The sequence below is a fragment of the Pteropus medius genome, unplaced genomic scaffold (genome assembly GCF_902729225.1).
Source record: "Pteropus medius unplaced genomic scaffold, Ma_sr-lr_union100, whole genome shotgun sequence".
NCBI lineage: Eukaryota > Metazoa > Chordata > Mammalia > Chiroptera > Pteropodidae > Pteropus > Pteropus medius.
The window spans coordinates 3,752,412-3,778,096 of record NW_024350921.1 but is presented as its reverse complement, the minus strand read 5'-3'; the positions used below and the strand labels follow the sequence as shown (position 1 = coordinate 3,778,096).

General features: G+C 43.5%; 1 protein-coding gene, 1 long non-coding RNA gene and 1 pseudogene across 6 annotated transcripts in view; all 3 read right to left on the bottom strand.

The window, feature by feature from the left end:
- NCK2 (NCK adaptor protein 2) overlaps window positions 1-25,685 on the bottom strand; it is a 129,397-nt gene that overhangs the window by 3,148 nt on the left and 100,564 nt on the right. For all 5 annotated transcript variants that reach the window (XM_039840153.1, XM_039840149.1, XM_039840152.1 and 2 more), the window contains one exon: window positions 15,422-16,143. In XM_039840153.1, the coding sequence (XP_039696087.1) occupies window positions 15,422-16,143 (722 nt within the window). The remainder of the gene's footprint in view (window positions 1-15,421; window positions 16,144-25,685) is intronic.
- Window positions 1,074-15,409, bottom strand: LOC120584472 (uncharacterized). The gene is made up of 2 exons (XR_005648053.1): window positions 3,892-15,409; window positions 1,074-1,244 (listed from the first exon to the last, which is right to left on the bottom strand). It is a non-coding gene; the product is annotated as an uncharacterized LOC120584472 (long non-coding RNA).
- LOC120584478 (uncharacterized) lies at window positions 19,759-19,874 on the bottom strand (annotated as a pseudogene).

Sequence of the window (25,685 nt, the reverse complement as noted above, 5' to 3'; positions counted from 1 at the left end):
TGCAATTCTTGTAAAACAAGAGATAACTCTATATAAACCAATGAGGATGACTCAAGGAATGGGTGTCTCAGAAAACCAGCTCTGGGAAGGGCTGCTGGGCTAACCCACTAGACAGCTGTTGGCATAAAAGCATCAAAGACACAATTGTATTTGTAGCTTGTATCCGTGTATCCCTCTGCCTAAAACAGACCCAATAAGAATGAATCTTTGAGATGTGCGGGTGGGATGAAACTTCAGGAAGAGACAGGAAGGTTTATCTCCGCTTAGGCTTAGGCAGTATGTTATTTTCAGAATCATGGCTACTGAAGGGGGAGCGGGGAGGGGCGGCAGGGGGTAGGAAGAGGGACACGGATCTTGAAAATTATTTTCCCAACTTGATCACTTACAAATGAACTGTCATGAATCCTGACGTCATAGATGATCGGGTTGACCAGCCCTATCAACATAAGATTCTAAACAGCACAAAATTACATTCTAAGTGATCGTCTGATTACACAATTCGCAAATACTGACTATTTTCACAGGCCTGAACAACAAGCCAGACACAGGCTGGCCGCCGTGTTCTCAGAACGACCCTCCGAGGTGGTTGCCATGGGTTCTGAAAACAGAACATACTGAAACAGGCTCTGCCTGGCAGGTACCCCACACAGGGGCAAGGCTTGTAGCACCGGCACTGTCATCATTGTCACAACAGTTATTAGCAGATTAAAGAACCACCCCGGCCAGTCACACCACATTCGTGTCCAACAGTATATATATATATACAAGTTATGAAAGTGCTCAGCCCTCTCCCGAGGGCTTCTGGTGTTCCTTAAAGCAACTTTTAGTTGCAAGCTTCTATTAAATTTTATAAGTATATCTACTCCATGCCAGAAGTTTCTGCCTTCTCAGGTCAAGATAAAGGGCAATCTCACTTTATAGTTTAGCACAAGCCAGGCATGCGCTAGTTTTATAGATACTTAAATCAATTCACGGCTAAAGCAGCACGTTGGTGGAGTACCATGCAAGTGAGTTCGGGTAAGTATATGACAGACCTAATTTTAATTAAGCCAGATAATCAACAGATGACTTTCTGGACAGGGAAATTTGCTTTTAATTTAAGCCCCTTAATTTAACATCATGGTGTGTCACGTTTATGTGCTACAGCGATAAGAAGGGTCCAGTGGAGAAGCCTGAAGATGATCTAGACCAGTGGGCCTCACAGTGTGCTCTCAAGACCAGCAGCGTCAGCATCACCTGCAAACCTGCCAGAAAGAGCAAACTGTCAGGCCCCACCCCAGACCCTCAGAATCAGAAACTCTGGGGTGGGACCCAGCCACCTGAGTTTTAATCCCCAGCAATGTGTGGTTGAATGAGCCCTCCAGGGGATTCATACACTGGAGAACAGAAATGAAATTTGGGCCAACCACCAGCAATGTCTTCAAGTGTTCAGAGCCATGAGAAAAAGATATGAATGTGATTTATGGGCTAAGTAGCTCCTTGAAAGGGGGACTTCCATGACCAGCCTCACCCCCAGGCCGCAGATGCCTTTCTGATTCTGGGTCCTGCACCAGACATTCCTGGTGGAGAACAGTCTGATAAAATAGCTGGGACACTGCTGAAGAGAATGTTCTAAGGTCTATTCCCTTCAAATTGAACCAGTCCCCTAGATCTGATGGAGCTGGAGCTACTCCAGACCCCAGACAACTCTGCCTCCAGTTTTTGCCTGAATTTCTACACTGGGAAAGAAGATAAAAATAAATACCAGCCCAGCATTCACTCTCCACACAGGTTTTGGTATGAGGCAGTTATTGACCTGGAGACACAGGCCTTTACGAGGCAGTTAGCATGAGCTTTCTACGCTGGGGCACAGAGCGGAAGCCTGTCGAGTGTCCCTCATCGGGAGGCCAACGTGCTACTGTGGTTTCCAAGGTGGAAAGAGTAGTGGACTTGGGAGCTCTTCCCAGCTGGTGAGGGTCTGAGCCAGCACTCCTACTCTTGCCTTGTTAAACAGTTTCTGTGTCATCAGAAGTTGGAGACGGGTATTCTCAAGAACTCAGCAATTTCATCCCAGAAATACACTCTAGAGATGCACAGGCACACGTGTACCAGGGCACGCGTGTAAGAACGTCCAAGCGGGACTATTTACAGTGACTCCAAGGTGTAAACAATTCTTATGTCCACCAACAGGAGAATGGATCAATAGGTGAGAAGTACACTTCACAAGCAAGGAAATGGGTGCATCGACACGGACTAAAACACCTCACGGGGAGTGTGGACCAAGAGAAAAAAGAAAGAACAGAACAATTTTACTATCCACAGAATTCAAAAGCAGGCAAAACCAAAAACATGCTGTCGGGGATACATATATAGTTTCAAAACAGTTACGAAAACGATTACCGTAAAATGAAAGTCACTTCTAGTGAGAGGCATGGTACAACCGGGAAGCAGATATGGGCATGGGGAGCAGCTTCTAGAAGAGCCCACAATGTCCTATTTCTTGACCTTCCTGACCTGGGTTAGACAAGTACTTTTAAAATAAAATTTTCTGTGTGTCATGTGTCATCACAAAAATGTTTTAAAGGTGCTAAGCTTCAAGTTGGAAACCTGGCTTGGTGATTTACTAGTCACGTGACACTGGCATTCATCTCTTCAAATATTGCTTCCACCCTCCTGCTATCTCTCCCCCTTCCTACCCACTCTTTTGGGTCACCAATTACATGTATGTTAAACCTTTCACTTGGTCCTGACAGTCTTAGATCAGGCTACTGTAACAGAATACTATGAACTGGGTGACTGAAAAACACCAGAAATTTATTTCTCACAGGTCTGGAGGCTGGAAAGTCCAGAATTGAGAAGCTGGCAGATTTGGCGTCTGGTGAGGACCTGCTTCCTAGTTCATAGACAGCCAGCTTCTCCCTGTGGCCTCAAACGGCAGAAGAGGCAAGAAGTGGTCTCTTTTATAATGGCACAAATCCCATCACACTGGGGACTGGGTTCTAGCATATAAATCTGCAAGGGAGACACAAATATTCAGTCCACAGCAAAATCTCTTACATGCTTGTCTTTATTTCCTATCCTCTGAGCTGTCTTCTCATTTACTAATTCTTTTTTCAACTATGTTTAATGTGTCGTAAACCAACTGTGGTCTTCATTTCAGTTACTGTATTCTTTAGTCCTATAATTCTCACTTAATTTTTTTACTTCTAATTCTCTGTCCAAGTTCATCTTGCTGAATTTCTTGAAACTATTAATTCACATACCTTAAAAACTGTATTTAAAATCCCAAATCTGGACTTCTGTGAGTCTGGACTTCTCCCCCGCCGCCACCTTCGTTTTTGGTCATTTAGGCTTATTTCCTGATAATTTCTCTTTGAATGCTGCATATTGTATATGAAAAAATCTAAGAGACACTCTGAGGTTCTCAATGGAGTTAAGTGTCCTGCAGAGAGGATCTGCTTCTGCTTCTGCACTCAGAGTGGGGCAGGGCACCTTCACCCAACGCAGTGAACAGAACTGATTATAGTCTGGTGTATTTCCAGTTTGCCTTTGCTCCCAGTATTGCTCATTTTAGGAGTCTGCACTAAAGGCTTGAATCTTTTTCTGAGGCTTTATCTCTTTGGTAGCCCTGACTTCTAAATTTTGTCCTCATAACTGTGGGCTACTGAATTACTACTTCTTTGTTGTTTTTTGTTTGTTCCAATGTTTTGTCCAGCTTTGCTAATTGTTTTCAACGGAAATGTTAGTCTACCATTAGCAGAAGGGGAAACTGGTCATGTGACATTTGGAAAGTCATAAGTTGCCCAGACCCCAGTTCTCTATTAGTTATATGACTGAGAAGCAAGATAGCTGCGGGGGTTACAGGCTCTGGAACCAGGTTGCCTGGATTCATATTCCGGCTCCTTTACTTACTTAGCTTTGTGACCTTGGACAAACCTTCAAAGAGTTGTCTGTTTCAATTTTCACAGCTGCAAAATAGAGATAGTTTCTGAAATTGGAAAGAAACTGAGACAGTTTAATAAACTACAGTAATGCCAGAAGTATATGCTTGGGAAGTATTAAACAAACACTGTCATTTAGTGGCCCTTCTTCAAGTTCCTTTCATGAAACTTTATGAAGACAGCAATCAGCATCTCATCGATTTCTAAAAAGATTTCTTTCCATTAAAATCTCTAGAAAATGCATACGTTCTGAAGCAACGAGAAGAGGTTCACATCCATTTGCAGATGCGCCACATTTTACTTCACTCACAATCACGCTGTCATCGTTATTTGTTTACATCTGTCTCCCCTATTAGGCTCTAGGCTTCCTGAGGGAGAGGCTCATTTCTATCTTGTTTTTATATATTCAGGAGGAAAATCAGAGCACTCAATAGATGGCTGCTGAACTAATTGGCAAAGAATGACTGTACCCTCCACCTAACACCTCATATCTTTGAGGTTTCCTTCTGATTTCTAGCAGAGGGGATGAATATCGCCAATATGACAGCTATTTGTTCGTTCTTGCTTTAAACAAAAAATGGTAAAGCAGGGTCTCTTGAACTTTAATTTTCACTCCCCACTGTCCCCTTTATTATTATAATTATGTTTTCTATCTAGGGTACTGTACTATTTGTCTACTGTTATATAACATATCATCCCAAAAGTCAGTGGCTTAAACAACAAATATTTATAATTAGTTTCTGTAGCTCAAGAATTTGGGAGCCGCTTAAATCTTGAACTAGAAGCACCCAACTCCTATCAGCTGTAGTTAAGACACTGACTGAGGCGGAGGCTGCAGTCACCTGAAGGCTCCACTGGGGGTACAGGATCTGCTTCCAGGTTGGTTCACTCACAGGAACCGCCCAGGGGCCTCTATTCCCAGCCTTCCAGGCCCCTCCGTCAGGCTGCGTGAGGGTCTTCACAACACGGCAGCCTGCTCCCCACAGACAAAGTGATCCAAGGGACAGCAAAGCCACCACCCTGCCTTTTAGATCCAGTCTTGGAAGTTGCCTATCATAACTCCCACCACACTATTCATTAGTAGTGAGTGACTCATTAAGTACAGCCCCAGCTGGAAGGGCGGTAATCAGGCTACACCCTTTGAAGGGAGAGACAGCAAAGAATGTGTGGACATCATTTTAAGCCATCACAAGCACCACCTGTTACTAGAATCTAACTAAACTAAGTTCTGTATTTTTTTCTTTCGGTTTCAAAATATCTGCCTTTTATTCTCCCCACCCGACGGCCCCTTCGATTCCTTTCTTTGTGCTTCCTCTCACTGTCCAAATTTCCCTACCTTTCCCTTCTCCAAACAAAATACCTGTTCAGCATAATTTCTTTTTGCTGAATACTGTGCTAACTTATTGAATCTTCTAACATCAGATCACTTCTTATCTCCTTCTCTCTGACTATTCCTCTTAGCAATGACTTCTATTCTCATGGTTTTTGAACCAGAGGCTCTGAAGAATTACCAGTTAGTATAAGCCATTCATTCTACCCTTCTTTTTAGGCAGTCATTTTCCAAGTGGAACATACGGATAATTAATACATAGGTAGAACACCAACCCCTCTCAGGGTTTTTATCCTCGTTATTGTTTAGGTTTAGGTCCCCTATTTGAATAGGAACCTGATTTGAGTCCACATCTTCACATTGGGATCAAAGCAGGTGTCAATAAATGACTGACAAATTCCCAATCTGTCAATCTCTTCTACTGTCCATTCCTGTAGGTAATTCTGACATCTTAGCTCTTTGAGTATTTTTAGAAAAGAAAACCAAAGAATACCCTCTTTGATGCTACTGATTTTTAGAAACAGAATCCTTGGCCAAATATCTCTCTCCTTTACAGAAAAAAATGGGTACCAAGAACAGTATGTAACATCCTACATTTCTTCCTCCATCCATCCCTGATTGCTTAAGTATTAGTATGAGTTTCTCCCAAGCACACCACTGTGCAGAAATAACAGGGGAGGGAAGGACCTTGCTTCCAGGCACTCTTGATTCTGAAATAACCTCAAAACTTCTACTAACCTTTTATTTTAGACTTTATGGAAAGATGAGAGTAGATGCCCTTTGTATGGTGCACCAAGCCACCCAGGTGAACTCTGGACCCATCTCTGGCCACGCTGTTCTTCGAGCATCGACTTATACATATATTTAACATTCTATCCTCAAAGAGAGGTCACCTTGTTGGGTTTCTTATCAAAAGCTATATTATTCTTTCCTTTCAGTTCGGTAAATGGGCATTTTTCTGTCTTGGAAACTTCTTTAAGAGACATACTCTTATCCAGAGTAATAGGCCCTCTACCTAGCAATCTGAGACCCAATGGGTTAGAGGAGGCAAAATGTATCCACTGATCCAGGAACACTTTGAGAATTACAGCCACAGAAACTGAAGAAAATTTTACATGGTTCTCCTATTTGTTTGCATGCTTGATTCTGTTATATCTCCAATGACTACAATATAGTGGGAACTTTCAAAAAAGATGAAATAGAAGGTAGTAAGGATGAAGGAGGTAGTAAGGACGAAGGGAGTGAACAGGCCAGTTTGTATACTGGTTTCTACTCATCGACCTAATTTATAATGAACTGCTTTCTGTATTATAAACTGTGTGGGGGTAACTCTATTTTATTACTCTCTGTTGCTCTGGTCCCGCTATTGAGGTGGTATTAAGAAATTCCTTAGGAACAGTATCATGAGAAACATTCCAAAGAAGCAAAAAGGGAAGCTGAGATGTGAAGGTTACTTGCTAATGCAAATCAAAACCACAAAGAGATACCGCTTTGCACCCATCAGCATGGTTATTATGAAAATTAAAAAACAAAAACAAGAACAAAAATAGAAACAACAACTGTTGGTGGAGAGGTGGAGAAATTGGAACCCTTGTGCACTGCTGCTGGGAATGTAAAATGGTGCAGCCGCTGTGGAAAACAGATGGCGGTCACTCAAAAGACTGAACAGTAAGATCCAGCAATTCCACTTCTGGGTACACACCTAAAAGAACTGAAGGTAGGGCCTTAAACGGATACTTGTCGATCCATGTTTATTTATAGCAACATTATTAAAAAGAGCCAAAATATGGAAGCAACCTGTGTCTATCAACAGATGAACAGATAAACAAAACGTGATATATACAAAGAATTGAATAACATTCAGCCTGAAAAAGGAGACAAATTGTGACACATGCTACAACATGGATGAAACCTTCAGGACATTACGCTTCATGAAATTAAGCCAGACACAAAAGGACAAATACTGTATGATGCCATCCATATGAAGTACTTAAATTCATAGAGACAGAAAGTAGAAAATAGAAAGTTGCCAGGGGCTGGGGGAAAGGGGAAATGAGGAATTAGTGTTTAAATTGGTATAGAGCACCAATTAGGGACAATGAAACCGCTCCAGACATGCATGGTGGCGACGGCTGTACAACAATGTGAAGGTACTTAATGCCATTGAACTTGCCCTTAAAAACAGTTAAAATGGTAACTTTCATGTTATATATTTTTTGCTACAATAAAAGTTATTTAAAAAAAAGTTTGTGTGCTAGTCTAAAAAGATCTGTGGAATTGTGGTTGAAACATGAGAATCATGATAGAGGAAATAAAGTATATGAATGGGTGAGGACATCGTCTTTTCCCCCATGGAAGCTGACTTCCCGCTGTAGTCAGGGCCCCAGGGGATGCTGGGAGGAAGGGGCAGTGGCAAAGCTCCAGTACAGCTCCTCTTAGCGAGGGCACAGTGCTCATACAAAATAACTCATCATTTTCTCCAGATTATCTGGCTTTTCCTGGGGGGCATGCAACTGTTGGAAATGGCTCAGGTGGCTCCTGAAACAAAAAGGTTTGCTCCCCTCTGGCCAGGGGTCAGGCAACAATGATCTCTGACCTTTACATACTTCTATGAACCACTTTTTTTCTTGCCCTTCCAAAAATGCCTCCAGGGATACTGAGTGGCTCTGGCTGGTACAGCTACTGGGCCTTTCAGAAACCATATCTGTTGTACACACACTCTCACTGTACACATCTTGAGACCAAAATGCAAACATTTCCTGAGGAATTCCTTCGTAATGTAAAGGAACTGTTTTCAAAGGACACCTGGTAAGGCCCCCTGGCAGGGGTACAGGGTCACCTGTTTAGGAGAGAAGAGATGTGAGCTTGCCTTCCAGGCACTTGTCTACACACAAGAAATGTTTACCAAGCGTCAACCAGAGCCAATGTGAAACATTCCTCTACCTGTTCAGGTTCCTCAAAGTCATTCCACAGTCTTGAAGGCCTAAGATGACAGTGGCGCTTTCTTCACCAGCTGAGAAGCCATATCCACTGCAGAAAACTCCAGAGTGTGCCTGCCTGCCGGGGGGCCTACGGCTTCGCCCCCCTCACTCTGTACCCGTGTGTGCGTATGTGTGTGTGTTGTTAAAAACAAGCAAAATAAAACGAAAAACCAAGATAGTTCAAAGAAATCCTAACAATTTTTACAGTTTTCTCTCATTGTCAATTTAGTGGAGTGATTATCAGATTACTGGAAGCTAAGCCTAACTTCTGCCTCTTCCATAAACCAGAGGGAGGTCTCAGAAAACAAACATATTCTCAGCTATTTTGCAGCCACGGCTAAAAGAGAATTGAGTAAAAAAAAAAATATATATATATTTATTTGGCGCTACATGTATTAGTCATATAAGCCTTTCTAATATATTAACTGCCCAAAACTTATTTGACTCAATTTTTAAAAATTTCTATTACAGCTTTAAGTATTTTTTGGGAAAAACATTTTTAAGAGGTCCGAAGCAATTTTATCTGAGAACAAGATAAACATTTAGATAAATGGTAGCTGGTGATCTAAGGGATTTTTATGAAAATATTTCTGAATATTGTTATGGATAAATTATTTACTTTGACATATTATCTTTTTGAGTTTGAAACAGTTGTTCTTCAGTTGCCAGTAGTTACTGGATGCCCCTTTCTCTCCCCATTATGTTTGCAGGCCTGAAGAAAGAGTGTCTGGACGCCCTTGTGGCAGCAATAAGCTGAGGCCATGGCATCTGACCCAAGCTAACTAGTGTATTAGCGCAGCCCAGGAGGAACCAGGCAGAGGGTCCATCAAGGTTGGATGCTGCTTCGGCTGGATGCTGGTTCCTATACTGAATCGAAATGCACATTCCGGAAAATTCATTCATCAATTAATGCGAAGAATATTTCTTGGAGACTCACCGAGGTGCCAGGGATTCAATGACCAACATGGTGACACAATACTGTACTCTCCCCTGCTGATCTGGTTTCGCATGGGGGTAACCCAGCCACATTCAAAGGTGATTATACCTGAGCATAAGACCACTGTGTGACCTAGGGGCACGTGGGGGAGCATGTGGCCTAGACCTGCAGCCTAGAGATGGCTTCCCAGAAGCAAAGGTGGATAGAAGAGACTGGATGGATGTGTGTTCATTAGACTGGGGGGTGAGGTGGGACGGGGGAGGGGAGTTTTGTCCTAGAATTTTCCAGACCTGTATGAAGGTCTGGAAGAAGAGAGAGCTGAGTCCAAGAAACTGACGGCAGGACCACAGGTATAAGGGGGACGAGGGCGAGGAACAGTGGGGCCTGGAGAGATGCAAGGCGCTAACAGAGAGCCACTGAGCTACTTATCAGCGATATGACTGGGACCAGCCAGCCAGCCACCTGCAACTTCACCACCACAGTGTGGTGACAGATCTGCTCAGCTAACCTGCACCTTTCTCATTGACATGTCACGAGTTAGGTCAGTTTTAAGTAACAGACTGCTTTGTGTTCTTGCCTGTGAACTTGCCTGCGTTCACCATTCATACTGTTTACATGCAGAGAGAAACTCTCGGAAGCTGCCGACATTACTGTTGTCTCTGCTGGTAGCGAAGTGGTCTCCTCCAATGGGTACCCAATAATGGGTAAAATGGAAAGTCCATTGCTTGTGTGGACTGATGGGTGTTCAAAGCGTAGTGTTCTGTTACCTTATATTTAAGGAGAAATGAGTCTTTTTAATAAGTGAAAGTATACTGTGTATACATTATTGCTAATTTATATGTGTGGTGTATTTATCATATCATTCCTGCTTTTACTATATGTTAGTGTTATTTTAGGTTTTATGTGTTATTTGGTATGATCTGGTAGGTTATATTTTTGGGTTTGGGAATGTTCAATAGTTTTTCCACATAAGTTTAGGGTAATTGCTTCTTCCCTTTATGCCATTTCAGCTTATGGAAAGTTTCATAGGAACACATTACTTTTGGGTAGCAGTGGAAACCTGTATTTCCTTTCTTTTATTTATAATACAGCAGAAAAAGAACTCCATCCAAAGCCTTTCATAATAAATGATGGTTTTGAGGCTGAAATTCAAGGATACCCAAGTGTCTTCTGTTTTACTGAAAGGATGGTTATTCTTTGCTTGCTAGTTCATGACATTTTATCAGCAGTCTGTGCTAAAACAGGCGCTCCTCGGCAGAGCACTCACTTAACTGAGAAGAAGTGGGAACTACATCTTTGAACGAGGTCAAGGGCACAGTTTAGAAGTCCTCCTTGGGACCAGAAAGAAATTATGAATGATGTCCTGAGCAGGTTTGCGAATGATTATATCTTAAGAATTAACTTTAAATAAGACTTGTCTTCTTTTCACAGATCCCAGTAAACGGTGTGGGTTTTTGTTGTTGTTGTTGTTGTTGTTGTTTTTAAGGGCAAGTATTGAGGAGCTAGTTAGGATGAGGAGGCTAGGGTCGCTAAGTCTCTGAGCCATCTGGGAATCAGGGCAGTGACTCAGGTGATGAAGCGTGACCTCACAGGTAGGTGCCCACACTAAATGCTCTTTATAGGTCCTGCCAGTGTTAAGAATTAGATATGTTTAAAGTTAGAAATATTATAAAAATTTAGGCTTAAAACTGCTATTAGGTACTGAGCAACAAGTCTGACAACTAAAAATCATTTATTTTTGCAATTGGAAAGATGCTCACAGTCACCTATACTTTTTCTAGAAATCATGGTGCCCAAAAGTGGATTGGGAAGCTTGTGAGCAAGTGACAGCAGGAAGAGCTTCTCTCTATCACTCTCCATCTTCTGGGCTGCCTGCGGCAGCTCTCACTCTGCTCTGACAACCACGCTCTTGCCTGGTCTCTATCAGAAACAGAGCAGATACAGCTATTTTGTTACCAAACTCTAAACAGCTAAAAAAATAAACAGAAAAGCACTTTGTGAGATCAATTCCAGCCAACTAAAGCTAACAATTCTACATAAAAGTAAACTTTACAATGGAATTATAATTTTCACCTTAAGCACATTTATAATTCTTGAAAATGGAGTATTCTGTAGAAATGGAGTTTAAATAACTGCTGTTAATATGCATAAACCCATTAAGATTGGATAATAGGGACCTGGGGTTTTCAAAGTTTGGTCCCTAAAATAGCAGCATCACCAAGGAATGTGCTAGAAAGGCAAATTCTTGAGCCCAGACCTCTTGAATCAGGAACTTTGCAGGTGGGAGCCAGTAATCTCTATTTTACCAAGTTTTCAAGGAGATACTTTACAGTTTCAAACTGATACACTTTATAGTTTGAACAGCACCGATCAAGAGAGAGAGAGAATGGTGGAACTGTCTAAATGCAAAGTTTTAGTGAAAAATTATGACATCTATAAAACATATAATTTGAAAAATATAGCAAGAACTATGCTAATCTTTTATTCTGTTCATTCCAGATCAAACAATTTTAATAGATTAAAAAAAGAGCAAGGACTAAAACACAACTATGATCGGGAACACTATGTGTATTAAATTATCTCTGACGAGACAGTGTTTATCAGAAACAATGTGTTGTATGACAAAAAAATAGTATCTACTACTGTGGGACATAATGAATATGAGAAAAACAGGTGATGTCTTTGGAGTAAACAGTAAATAGGTAAGGGCTTACAAAAGAAACTACGGGCTGATGCTATATAGCTAGTTACCTTTACAGACCTCATCCTCATTGTAACCTACCACTTTCTGAACAAGCTTTTCAAAAATGGGGGATGTAACAATTGAAAAAATAAAATGCTGACAAGTTACACAACCTGCCAGAATTCTAGTTACTGGTTATTTTTAATTGTAAATACAACCTTCTAACCACACCCATGGAACAGCTGTGGACAGATATATAAGGATTCTGATGCACATACAGAGGGCAGGTAGGGATTTTCAATTTTCTAAATTTAATGAGCTCTGGATTAGCAGGTGGAGATACGGCAATTACATATGGAGAGTAAGAAACAATATCTTTTCATCCTTAGCTGCTAGGGATAAATGACAATTATAGATGAGATAGGAGAGCAAGGGGAAAGAGAGAAGATGGAAGAAAGAAAAAACAGGAGGAACTGAGATTCAGGACAGTCAAGAACCATGGCGGGATCGTTTGGTTGGTTCATTTATTCATTGATAAAACGTATGTCTAACAGATAACTCTGAACTACCCAGCACTTTACTGATACTGCATATCACATGTGGCAATGTTTTTGTTTGTTTTTCCAAAATATGCACTTCTCCTCCTAAAAGACACACACAGACTTCCTAGGACTCAGAGGTTTTTTGTTTGTTTTAATATTTTTATATTTTAAAACCGAAAAATATTAAATTTTCTTAACTGCAAAATAAGAGTCAAGCAAAACTCTAGCTTATTTATATTGGAATCACTCAGGATATCTTTTTAAAATAACACACATCTTGAAGACACACTCTGCAAAAAGCTACTGTGCTCATTTAGAAGTCAGGCTTCCTGTGGTAACCTCAATCAAAGGAAAGCCTCGGGCCCTAAAACTGTAAGAAAGAGAAAGGAAATTAAATAAAGATGCATGTGCATCCTGCAGGAAGGCTGAACCCATCCAAAACCTGATCCTCGCACACTGCAACGTACTATCTTAGATTTCGAACCTCAGCCGTCACAATGGCCTGGTGGTGACTTTGAAAGCCAAACTCTCACCTTGGAAATGCCAAAATGAACAGGAAATAAGACAAAGGAAGAGAACTCAGGAGATGGGGAAATGCTGGCGAGACGCAGAGGCAGCGGACAGCAGAAAAGAAATGTGATAGATTTGTCCATTTGTCCATTTGGACAGCTCCTCAACAGCCGCAGATGACAGCTGAGGACAGACTTAGTTATGAGAGAGAAAAGCAGCCAACCTGGCCTAGTTCTGCTGTCAGAAGGAAAGCAGTAACAGGCCTTAGAGCTCCTTGCAGCATCCCTCTGGCACAAGGCAGGCATACCAACAGCAGAAAACGCCACATGTCACGGCAAGATCCATCAAGACAAGCAGCCCTGCACGCCATAAGGCCACATGGCAGTCTTCAGACCAATGGTGGCACTATGGGTACAGAGCTGCTGCAAGTCCCAGCGAAACCCTTTCTGCCTCCACATGCCTAGAATCAAAGGCCCAAGCATACTACTCTTGTGTTGTAGTTTGGTTTTCTAAGTTAAGACAGAATGCAAAAAATCTGGAAAGGCTCCTATAAAAAGGTTTGAATAAAATGTCATCAATTAATTTTTCACTTATTTAGAAAGTTAGCTTATTCTCTAACAATGTGAGACAAGCAAGACACTGGAGCGTATTCAAGTTCTGCAAAGGAACCCACAGATGCAAGTACCCCTCCCACATCCAGAGGGTTTGGTCTCCGAGTTCAGACAGTGAAGACCACCTGTATGTTCTTGTCCCATGGAAAAGCAATAGGTCCTTCCTAAGGCCGGTGACCAGGAGGTTGCTGTTCTCATCTACCCTCTTTCTGAGGACTTTTTCTCCTCAAGTCCTCAAGAGAAGGAACAATGAGTGGGACTAATGTTTCCACTCCGTAGGGGTGCCTTAGCCCCTCTCCCTTCAAAGAAGTCTCTTTGAAGTTAAAATTTCTAAATCAAGATTACACTTTTGATTCTCAATTATATTTATCCCTTAAATGCTCTCGACCAATTGACCACTTTATACTGTAATTGGTTTTCCAGAGCTTCCTCTAAATTTCTGCTCAGAGGAGTTAAAAGTGCTGCTGTATTTAATTCTCTTAAGCCTCAAACATGATCTAAAGGAAGCTATGCACAGAGCTTGCGTCACGTGAGAACAATTTAATGTGATGTCTTGCCAGAAATGATAAACTGTGGCGGCTGGATAAGAAAATCTCAGTGTTCAGATTTCAGATATAGTTAACGTTCAGGCACAGAGTGCTTGCCCAAGCACATCTGAGGCGGCCGCTAAACTCCGCGAGCTGCCCAGACACCAAAACGGAGTCAGGTTTCCACCACCATGGGACTCCTCCCACCTCAAAGAAATACAGATCACAGCCTCTCGAGTCTCTGGAGGGTAAAAACATTTCTGTGGCCGTAATTCCTCACAGATCAATCAACATGAGTCTTGAATATGCACTCACTTATTGTGGTATCAGCTTTTTCAGAGGACAATTACAGTACATAGTACATATTTACTAGTTTTAAAGTTTCCAGTTACAAAAATTAAACTGAAGCCTGCCAGAACCAATACAATGTAAGCACAATAAACTCTAGAGAACTCTTGTTTTTTTAGGGAGAGTCTGGGAGGGAGGGGCAACGGGGTGTCTCACTATATGGAAGGCATATTTGCAAAGAGATCTACAAAAACTGTTGAGTATTTCCATGGCGCACATATGCACAGGCTACCTTGTGTGATACTGGCCCAATTCTTCCAGACAAGCTCAGCACGCACCAGAAACACAGACTCCAAATTTGTCTATTGCTGCAAACGGACCTGCTACAAGTCTGGTAGCCCTCAGGTCTGATTCTGTTCACACACACAAACTCAAAAACTGCCTTTTTCAATTCTGTCCCTAAGTGCTTTAAAAGCTTTTTTAGAGATGAACTCAGCAGTGCTGCCTGCCGCAGAGATGACCTTAGGATTATATGGTTTAAAAAGAAAAACAAATCAACCAACAAAAGGCTGTATCAGAAACCAGGTGCCTGTCTGGCTGAGAACAGTTGACATGCCTGGGACTCGGAGTGAAAACAAAGTCAACCAACAGAGCCTAGGTGGGGTCATTAACAGAATGGGAAACCTGGAGAGAAAATGATGTTTAAGTCTGTAGAATAGAAAAGGGAGAACCTTAGTAAAGAGGCAAAACAACTTTCACCAACTAAAAATATTTTACTTATTCTCCCAACTGTAAGAATACCTCTCAGGGGAGTAAATGGCAACTGTGGACAGAAGAGTTGCTATACTCAAAGCCGACTTAGGTATATTACAGGGCTGCACCTTATATAGGTGATATCAACCAATTGTATTTATTTATCTTAATATGAGCCCCAGGTATTCTTTTGCTATTTCCAGTATATTCACACAATCTGAAAAGGGATGGCACACAACTGTCATATTCTGTAATATGTTTACATTTACACACGTGTTTACTGTTGTTGTCTGGAACCTCCCTGGCACCGGGCAGACCTCGCCACCCCAGGGCACTTACCGAGGACTCGCTGTCCCTAATGAGGAAGTCACCCTCGCGGCCCCGCTCGTTGAGGGCGCACTCGGCCTGGTGGCGCGTCACGTTTCCGTAGTACCACTCTCTGCCCGCGAAGCGCCCACTGCCGGCGGGCCCCGGGTAGCTGATCTGTGGGGCGTGCGAGGGGGGCAGGGCGGGCCCGTCGCTGAGGACCACTACGTAGTTTTTGGGCACAAGGCCGACCTGCCCTCGGGCGTTTTTGCATTTCCACCACTCGGGGTCGTTCTCTGGCTTCTCAATCACCTCCATGGTCTCTCCCTTCTCGAAGTTGAGCTCCTCCTCGGTAACCGAGCTGAAGGGGTACAGCGTCTGGACCACGTGCAGGACGCGGGCGCCCTGGCCATTGCTCAGGGACGCGCCCTTCCGCAGGCTCAGGAAGCTGGGGGACTCGGCGGCCGCCTCGTCCACCTCCTCCAGGACATAGTTGGAGGGGAACCAGCCGATCTGCCCGTTGTAGCTGCCACGCCACCAGCCATCGCTGCACTTCTCCATGACGGTAACACGTGAACCCTTCACCAGGGACAGCTCGTCCTCCCTCTCCGCCACGTAGGCGAACTTGACGAAGGCCGGGATGTTGAGGTCATAGATGCGGTCGGCGCCGCCCCCATTGGCAGGGTACTCGGCATCCGTGCTGGGCGTCGGGGACGCATCCCGAGCGCTCGTCTTCCTCTTGGTCTTGCCGAGGCCTGTGGAGACACAGCAAGGGCTCAGTGGGCACCCGCACGCGCGGTGGACGCCACTGGGCATCGTTAGGATCCTGACGCCACCTCCCTGCCCGTAAAGTACAAGGAGGACAAATCCACCGTTGTTACAAACTACATCACAGTCAGAAAATTAAAATGTTGCCGAGTGTGCTGTGCCCTTGTGGAGTGACTGAAAGCTGAGAATTACTAAAACTCTACTCTTAAAAAAATGCCAGAGTATAAGCAACACAAAAGATAGCAAAACAACAGAAAATTAGTTTCCTTCTGAAATGATTAGAGAATTCTTGTGCCAAAGAGAAAAATAAGGTATATAGAATGGCACAGACAGAATGTCTTCACATTCTTGGGCAGAAAGTTGGACTAAATGAACTCAAAAGACCTGGTCTGACTGGGTTCAGGTCTCAGCAAACAGAGCTTGCACCCCCCCTGCCCACTCCCCGCTGCCGCCTCTCAGGCCAGCCCAGCGTCCTCTTCCAGTCCTGGGACAGTCATGCCCCCACAGGGCTGCCGCAGCAGAGTGGCCCCAGTCAGTAGAAACCGATACTCTCTCCTTCTCTTCTTGTACTTCTTTTTTTCTTTAAAAACGGCAGACACATTTCCCACGACCAGTTGTGAAGAGTGAATTAGGAAAAAAAATTGTCTGATACATTAAGTCTTAAGGGGGCAGGTGTCTGGGCATAGGAAGGAAGCAGATCCTTCTGATATCTACATTATCTGAACCCTCATAACAGTCCTGTGACAACGTAGGCACCTGCCCCCCAATTTCTGTGGATGGGGAGATGGAGGCCGAAAGAGACCAGGGAACTGGCCCAACCACTGCCAAGTGGGGTGGCACACACCTGTGCTTCCAATAAAAGTAACAGTTGAGAGGCCGATGTGCAACATGGTTTCTGTGGCAAATGTACCATCATTTCTAACGTGATTTCCGCGAGAAATGCATCCAGGACTCTGAACTGGGGTGTTAAGAATCTATCCTCACTCTGCCCCACCGGCCCACCCTAAACAGGGATGAACCCTTCCTCCAATTCAAGGCAATGAAAATGGCCCCTGTGTCTCCAGGTGTAAATGGAGTTGAGGCTTAGGGAATGAAGGTTTGGGATAAAAAATGTGTTATGAAGAACCATGAAGCCACATGACCACCGCCACGTGACAGCTAGATCTCAAAGGGAATAGTACGAATGTAAAACAGGCAGTGTGTGGGTCACGTGCGTCTCACAGGGCAGTGGTGCTGATGTGCATCCAAGGAGCAGAGGAGACAGACATGTACCAGAGCCCCGTGCCCTGGACGGCCCCGTGGTGTCCAGGCTCCGGGCATGTTTCTAATTTGAAGGCAAATCCATTACCTTTCGGGCAGAGAGGCAGTGTGGGAATCCTGTCCCCACTTTCTCCATGTGTATATATTTTCTACACATCATCCGCTTCGCTTCTTCTCTCATTAAAGTCATACCACTTACTTCTCCCAGTTGTAATAAAAACGACTTGAATGCTGATGTGTTTTTAACAAGAATAAATTTTTTTTCTTACAATTTTACACATTTTCCAAAAGAAGAGGCAAATCTTTGTACCTATTTTGCAAAGTCTCCAGCCACCTTTATCTACTACAGGTAACTACTACAGTAGCTAACGGATGTGTGGCCAACCAGAAGCCCTCACTGACTAGCTTGTACGCCCCTTCTCTGCACTTTATTTTGCAAGAACACACTTTCCAGTACTTTCCCTTGAGGCCTGCCTACCTTGCCCAGTCAAGAATTCTGGGCAGCCTGGGCCATGGACTGATCATTTGTGAATAGGCCTGCATGGCCCAGGAGCCCAAACCATGTAGGACACCATGAGGTTCCAGTCCCTGTCACATTGTACTAGCTGACGCACGGGGAATGCCAGTGTGTTTCAGCAAGATGTGAGACGACTTCAAATGATGTGCTTGCTTTTCTTTCAGTCCTCGAGTAAATCATAAAATCCAACTGCACAGAATTTACTCGGTATTTAAGTATTCCGGTTGGAGCATTTGCTGCAGCGTGTTTTGGATAAATCACATTACGAATGAGAATATCTAGAATGTGACCATTAGAAAACCGTCCAATTGCTGGTATGCTGTATTAGGTGACGTTAAGTAATGCATTTTTGAAGAGTGATAACTTTCTCTACAGCTTCTTCAATATTTTATAAACTGCAACAGCTTTCCACCAAGAAAGAAGAACAAAGAAGGAATGGAAGTCACTGTTTTAAAAAAAAAAAAGTAAGACACTGTGTCACGTGGCATGTGCTCAGGAGTGACCAGGATTTTAACTTCTACATTGAAGATGAGGCTCTAAAAACATGTTTCCTCAAACCTACAACCATAAAACTGTGGCATTTAAGATCTAGAAGAAATCTTAGCTATCGGCTTGCTCAGTTGCTTCAGGCTGTTGCTGTTGGGAGTGGGCCCGGGGTCCCCTGCATGTACTGCCCAGAAGACCCAGTGGGGCACGGGGACCTCCGACATGTCCCCACGCTTAGCAGCTCTAGTGCTCTCTTTTTGCTCTATCAGGAGTCCTGGGTAGGAGGGTGCTGGACAATGTGCTCCACAAATGAGATGCATGAAGGTCTTGGAGAGGCCAAGCGCTCACCCCAGGTCTCCAGGCTAGTCAGCACCCAGACTGGACAGCAAGGATGCAGACCCCTGAGCACGGGGCTGCCTGGAATGGACCAGGTTTGCGGCCGTGGGAGGATGTGAACAAGATCCTTGATGGAGCTGTCACATTAAAGACCAGCCACAATTTGTACAATGAGTTTTATTTACATTTAGTAACAATAATAAAAAATAACGTGTAACACAAGGAACGGTTATTTCTTACTCTATGAGCAGAAAGAATTTTAACTGGCAAATAGCTGAATTGGACTTAAACGTAAAGTACAGGCATACCTCACTTTATTGCGCTTCATAGCTATTGCGTTTTTTTAAAAATAGGAGGCAAGACCGCTCCCCCAGCAAAAAGATTACGACTCACTTTATTGTGATACTCGCTTTACTGCGGTGGTCTGGAACCAAACTCTCTGAGTTATGCCTGTTTACTCTTCGGCATTTGTGACAATTTTCTGGCATCAAGCTATTGGATCTCTGATCCTGAGTTACATTTTCATCGACAATAATAAGCAGATTTTAACTTTCTTGAATAAAATTACACACACTGAAGATTGAGTTCTAATAAAAGTTTGAATGTCATACATTATTAATGTTAGTGATTTTAAAGTCAAAATCTTTTATATACTCCTTTTAAGATAAAGGGATGTTATAACAGATGAATTTTAAAATATGCTCTAACTGTCATCTTCCAGCTGGAGTTCTGGAGATTTAAGATAAATGTCAAACAAATTTGATAGTTCAGAAATATATTCAATCCAAGTCATTTAGACATAATGTACCTAAGTTTCAGGAGCTCTATGGCAAAACCATTTTATTTTTGTTAACAATCACATCTGTAACATAACCAGATTTAACTAGAAATCTTCCTTGTGTTTAAAATGCCATTCATACTAAGAATAGAGATTATTAATTTGTGGGGTTCCCTCTGCCCATCAGAGTTAGGACCAATTATTATTATTATTTTTAATTATTTATGCCTACAGCACCTGGTCTTCCTATGTGGTCTCCCATCCAAGTACTAACCAGGCCCAACCCTGCTTAGCTTCCGAGATCAGACATCAGGCTTGTTCAGGGTGGCATGGCTGTAGACCATGGACTGTGGCTCCACTGCGGCATGAACCCAGGACCTTCTGCGTGTAAAGCAGATGTGCTATCCGCTACACTATGGAACCACGTCCAGGACCTATTATTAAAGTCAACTAAACACTATGAAAGGCCTTTGTTATTAAATGTAAAGGAGATCTGTCAAGATTTCTTTAAGGTACAAAGTGACTGAAATAAGTTTTCATATAAGAGTTAGAATATATTTAATCTTTGGCTTCTAACAGCTCTTCATCTTATGTTACATACATTTAATTTGTATTTAGTTTTTTAGATATGCTGGCAGGATTAGCTTCCATTATTCAGTGAACATCCAGTGCCAACATTTATGATCACAATATAAAGGGAATAAACTCAAGTGTACTGAATTTAAGATTTTTTTTATGGATGATCAATTAAAATTAATTCAGTGGTTCTCTGTTGTTTTAATCTGTTCAGCTGCCTTAATTCCTTCTCTTACTCAACAAAACTCCTCTCTTCCAGTGGCTTCAGCAGGGCCCCTGCCTACCCCATGCTGGGTCATGGGGGGACCCATGCGGATCAGAGCACTCCCCAGGGCTAGTGCTGCAGTCCTGAGGAATGCCATCTCTCATCTCTTGAAGCTGCCCACACTTGTAGGAGTCTATGTGAAGAGTAAAGGAGAGAGCAGGAAAGAGGCCCAGAGAGACAGAACCAGGATGACATAAGTCGAGCCCTTTGATCCAAACATACTTCCCAACGATATAAGCTAAATCCTTCTTTAAATTTCCTTCTCCTCCTCCTCCTCTTTTTTTTTTTTTTGCTCTATCCACTTTTGAGTTGACTTTCTGTCATTTCAATTAAGAGCACTAAAAAAAAAAACAACACTCTTTCCCAGCTCTCACTCCTCCTCTCCCACCCCACCTCCTTAAATACGCCGAACCAACCCCACTTAGAAAAGTGGTGTACAGTCATCCCCTTTCATCTCCACGGGGCACGTTCCAAGATGCCCAGTGGATGCCTGAAGACATGGATAGTACAGAACCCTACTCATACTCCGTTTTTAATTATACATACGTATCTGTGATAAAGTTTAATTTATAAATTAGGCACAGGAAGAGATTACAACAATAACTAATAATAAGATAGACCACTCTTAACAATAGACTGTAATAAAACTTATGTGGGCCATTAATAAGTAAAATAAGGGTTACTCGGACACCAAGACAGTCGATCTGATAACCAAGATGGCTACTAAGTGACTGGAGGGTAGCATGTGCAGTGTGGATGATTAACATCCCAGACGGAGCAGGATGGCATGAGATTTCATCACACCACTCAGAACCGAGCACAATTTAAAACTTAGGAATTATTTATTTCTGAAATTTTCCATTTAATACTTTCAGACCACAGTCGACTCCAGGTAATCGAAACTGGAGAACGCAAAACCGTGGGTAGGCGGGGACAACTGAATTTGGATAAGTTGAAAAGAACAGTTTGGGAGCACCCAGGCTTGGGTGTGGGCCTCACGGTCGAGTCATGGTGGAGGGACAGGCATCACAACAACATCATGACTAACTGCCAGGCTGGTGTACATGTTTCCTAAACCCAGAGAATCTTGGGTTTAAAATATTTACCACAAGAGCCATAATGAAAAATTAGTTACACTAGGGGCCACAGACATTAGGCCTAACTGGCCAATATAATTTAACCTCGATTTTCTGGGGGGCTATCAGATCTGTCTTAGGATGGGCCCAAATGAATTCACTGAGGCTGGTATCTTAGCCATGGTTGTCTGAGAAACCCCAAGGGCAGCTCAAGAGAGTGGGACAGGCTCTCGGTATAAAGCAATTTCAGACAAGGCCAGATCTAGGTCAGAAGAAACTCAAGCATCAGTTCCATCACTCGGCTGCTTCAGTTAGCATCTATTCCTTCTGTCGCACAGAAGCTCAAACATGCTGATAATTGCTGGACAAGAATGAGTTCAGGGGAGGAGGGGAAGTGTGTGCAGTAGAGAAGTCAGGTGACAGGGCTGTGAGCAAGATGTGAGGATGCCTCGGGGCTGCGCTATGGGATGGGGTGTGGGGTGCAGAAGGCAGGGCCATGCTGCAGCAAAGACATCTCCAGCTGAGGCTGGCCGAACTGTGTTGGGCAAAGCAAAAAGCTTATCACCTCTCTAGCATCCCGTTGGTGGAAAATGCTCTTTACTTGGCACCATGGACTCACCATTAGGAACTGGACATTTTTAAAAAAGAAGTTCATAACCACTTCTGAGACAACAGACTAAATGTAACCTGTAACAGCTTTTTGGGTCTCTTCCATGTCTCTCTTTGGGAACCAACTTCATTCACGAAAAATCCCAGCCTTACTGCTTTTGTCGTTTGGTGCTAACAACAGCTGCATCCACATGCTGCAAGGTCCTGACACCAAGAGGGGAGAACATATCCTTTTGACAGCCAGGACATGCTAGAAACAAAGCAGGTTGAGCACAAAGTTGGAGCTAGAACCTTCTTTCCTCTAGCAGTTAAATCCAGCTTTTGAAAATGAAAATCAATGTCTTCTCCAAAAGCTTAGCCAATATGCATCTCACTGACCAGATCGCAAACAATGTGGCCCGCGGAAAAACACCGTGGGTGCAGGGCAGGACTCTGGTGTCAGCGAGCGACTGACTCGCCGTGGGCCTTTTCCTCATGGTAAAACAAGGGTGAATCCCAAAGATCTGCTTGGCACTGAGATCCGAGAATGGCACTATGATAACGTGACGACACTCGTGAGAAACTCAGTCCTCCTAAGCAGTCTGGGAGGACAGGACTCTCCCATCTCTATTTCAGCACCTGCCTCACTGCACTCTATTTACTTCCCTGAGAAAGACCATGTTCAGTCATTTTGCGGCCTCAGGGCCTGGCATTCAATAAATGTTTGCTCAGTTAATAAACCTCGCTTCCTCTCTCAACACCACTATTTCATATGCACTCCTCCAACCTTCCAGACTGATCTCTCCCATGATACGCATCTATATTGCCAAGAGTGTTGACAGATTATGTAGGAGCAGACTGATATCACAATTAGCAAGCCTCCTAAGTACGTGCCACCCCAAGCCTTCCCTATGCCCCTTCCTCCCTTCTTTCCTCCCTCCCTTCCTTCTTTCCTTCCTTCCTTCCACTTTTCAATAATACTTTGAGGCCCTACTAGGTGCTGGGCACTCACACACTCGTGAGGCCAGCAGCCAGGGTGGGAGGAAGGCACTGCTCCAGCTGTGCTGTGTCTCGGGGTTCTGAGGTACACTAGTTCCTGATCCACCCCCTTCTCTGCTCGTCTCCAAACTGGAATGAATCGAGATTGACTTTTATTATTTCTAGGCATGTGCACCTTAGGTGTTTACCCCTTACCCTATAACAAGGTGCTCTACTGTGTGCCCGACAAAATTCTCAAGTACAGGGAGAGGGGTGGTCCAGGAAGGGAGGGAGGAAGGAGGCTCACAAGATGGAAGAAGCTGCCATCTCTAAGGCAAACCCACTGATTGGGTAGACGCTACCAGCTGAGGGAGGGACAAAGGAACTAGTCGCCATGCCTGTGCCCAGACGGTTCCTTTCCCAGTGGACAGACGTACCAGGAGACAGCTCAGAGGAAGAGGTGTCAGGGGCAAAGGGCCTCTACCATCACACAGGTCCATGTGTCCAGAACTCTGAGCTGGAATTTCCATCCTTGCTCATAAGAAAGTCTGTCTACTCGTGAGCAGGCAGGCAAATAACATGACCAAATAGTTAAGCCTGAAAAAAATGGTTTAGAAGTATATAGAATTTTCTATCAAATGTGAAAGGTAAATGGTAACACAGATGCCAATGAAAAGAATTTTTAAAAAATTTAGTTTTTAATCTACAATATCTATTTAGTACTTCTCAGCACATATACTCAATCCATTAGCACAAGCATTTTTTTTAATATGCAAAAGGGTGTACAAGATGTGGCAAGGATTAGACATGACATTCCGCAATATTACTTAACATGTCAATCCACTGGCAAAAGTGCAGCACACATGCATCTTTTCAAGACCATATCTAAATAAAATGAAATGGAGAAATTAAAATGAGGAAAGGGACAGCACATTGACACAGGTGGCAGGTGGCTCGCAAAGACAAACGAACCATTTCTGCCAGCCAACTTTTCCAGATCATGTTTCAAGACCAGCCTACTAGCTTTAGACCTTGGCAATTCTATAATACCTCTATTACTCGTTTTTTTCATCCGTAATATAAAGATATTGGTGGCACCTGTGGAGATGTTATGAGGGTCTGAAAACTGGGGAACACACTTAGCACAGTGTATAGTACATAGCAAGAGTCCAAACGATATCTATCCTTGTGTTTATTGCTATTATTATGTCATCTAGTTGTTTTCTTTTCCAGTTGAAGACAAAGGCAGAACCAATAGAGAGAAGAACAGGTGGGGCTTTCTCAACAGAGATGTGCATATATCGGTTTTTTTCCCCCTAAAATGTGCCTGGGGGCACATCTCACCTCACTTCTATCCTCTGGGCCAGGAGTAGCTACAACATGAGCATCTCTGTGGACAGTTACAGAGAGGATGCTCAATAATGCAAAATGGGCCTTCCTGTAGGTAGTAAAGGAAGAGCCCGTTTTCCAAGTAAGGACAGGCAGAAAGGCTCACGGGAATCACACACTGCTATAAGCAAGGCCAACATTGGTTACTAGGATGCCAGGTCCCATGGAGCATGTGGCTTCCTTCCCTGCCTGTGCTCCAGGAGGAGGTCTTGGATGTAACTATGGTCCTGGCTCTGGCCCCTCATCATTCATCTATGGCTTTATGGACAGCGCTCAGCCCGGGACTCAGCGGCCTGCTCCTGGCTTTGCAGTAAAGAATCTTTGCAATCTCAGACAAGTCATTCTGATTTGCCTGATTTTTGTAGAAAAGGTTTGGACCAGGTTATCTCCAGGGCCCTTTCCACTATTCTAGAATTGTGCAGATAGCCCAAACTATCAAATGGACTTCACTTTTTAAACTTAACTGTATATAGTAGGCAATGAAAAAAAAAAAAGTAGAAGAACCACAAAGGGACCAAGTGGCCTTTCTGATCTTCATAGCCAGCTTTTGCCACTACATTGTTTTTCTTTTTAGTCAACTTAATTTAGTAGCATAAGAACAGCTACAGTTTCACTACTAATATACACTCTACTTCTAAACATCCACTTGTAAATTTTCCAAGTCAATCAACGGCTTTACTCCTTAAAAAACCAAAAGTGCAAAATCAAACGAGCTTTCTTGCACACAGAAGCCACAGGATGGCCTGCTTCCATGAGGCAACACGGGTGGCCCCAGCCTTAAAAATTTACAAAGAGCTGCCTTCAAGGTGGCTTCTCTGGCTGTGAGAAACATCGGGGACAGAAGCCCCGAGGGGCAGTGATGAGTAATCAAGAGAGAGCACCAGCAGCTGGGAGGGGCTGATCCTGGACAACATTCTAGGCAAAAGAGGACTTGAGCAAATGCAGGCTGATGTGCAGAGAAACACCTAGCTCGTCTGACACTGGCTGAGTCCACCAATTAGACCCTGGCCCAACTCGGCTCAGGCAGCCTGCCTGCCCTCTTGTCCAGAGAGGAGCGTGAGCACCGGGCAGGGTGCACAGGGAGAGAAGAGGCGCCAGTGCTGGCCTCACAGCAATCCGGGGTCTCAGCAGTAAGTCCTGCAGCACATGCCAGTACACACACACCCCGTGCCTGCCCCCAGGGGCCAGCAACAAAGATGCAATAGAGAAAAGGAACATTCTAGACATATGGACAGGGTCTAAAAAAGAGAACATGCCATATGGGGAAACGTAGTCAGAAA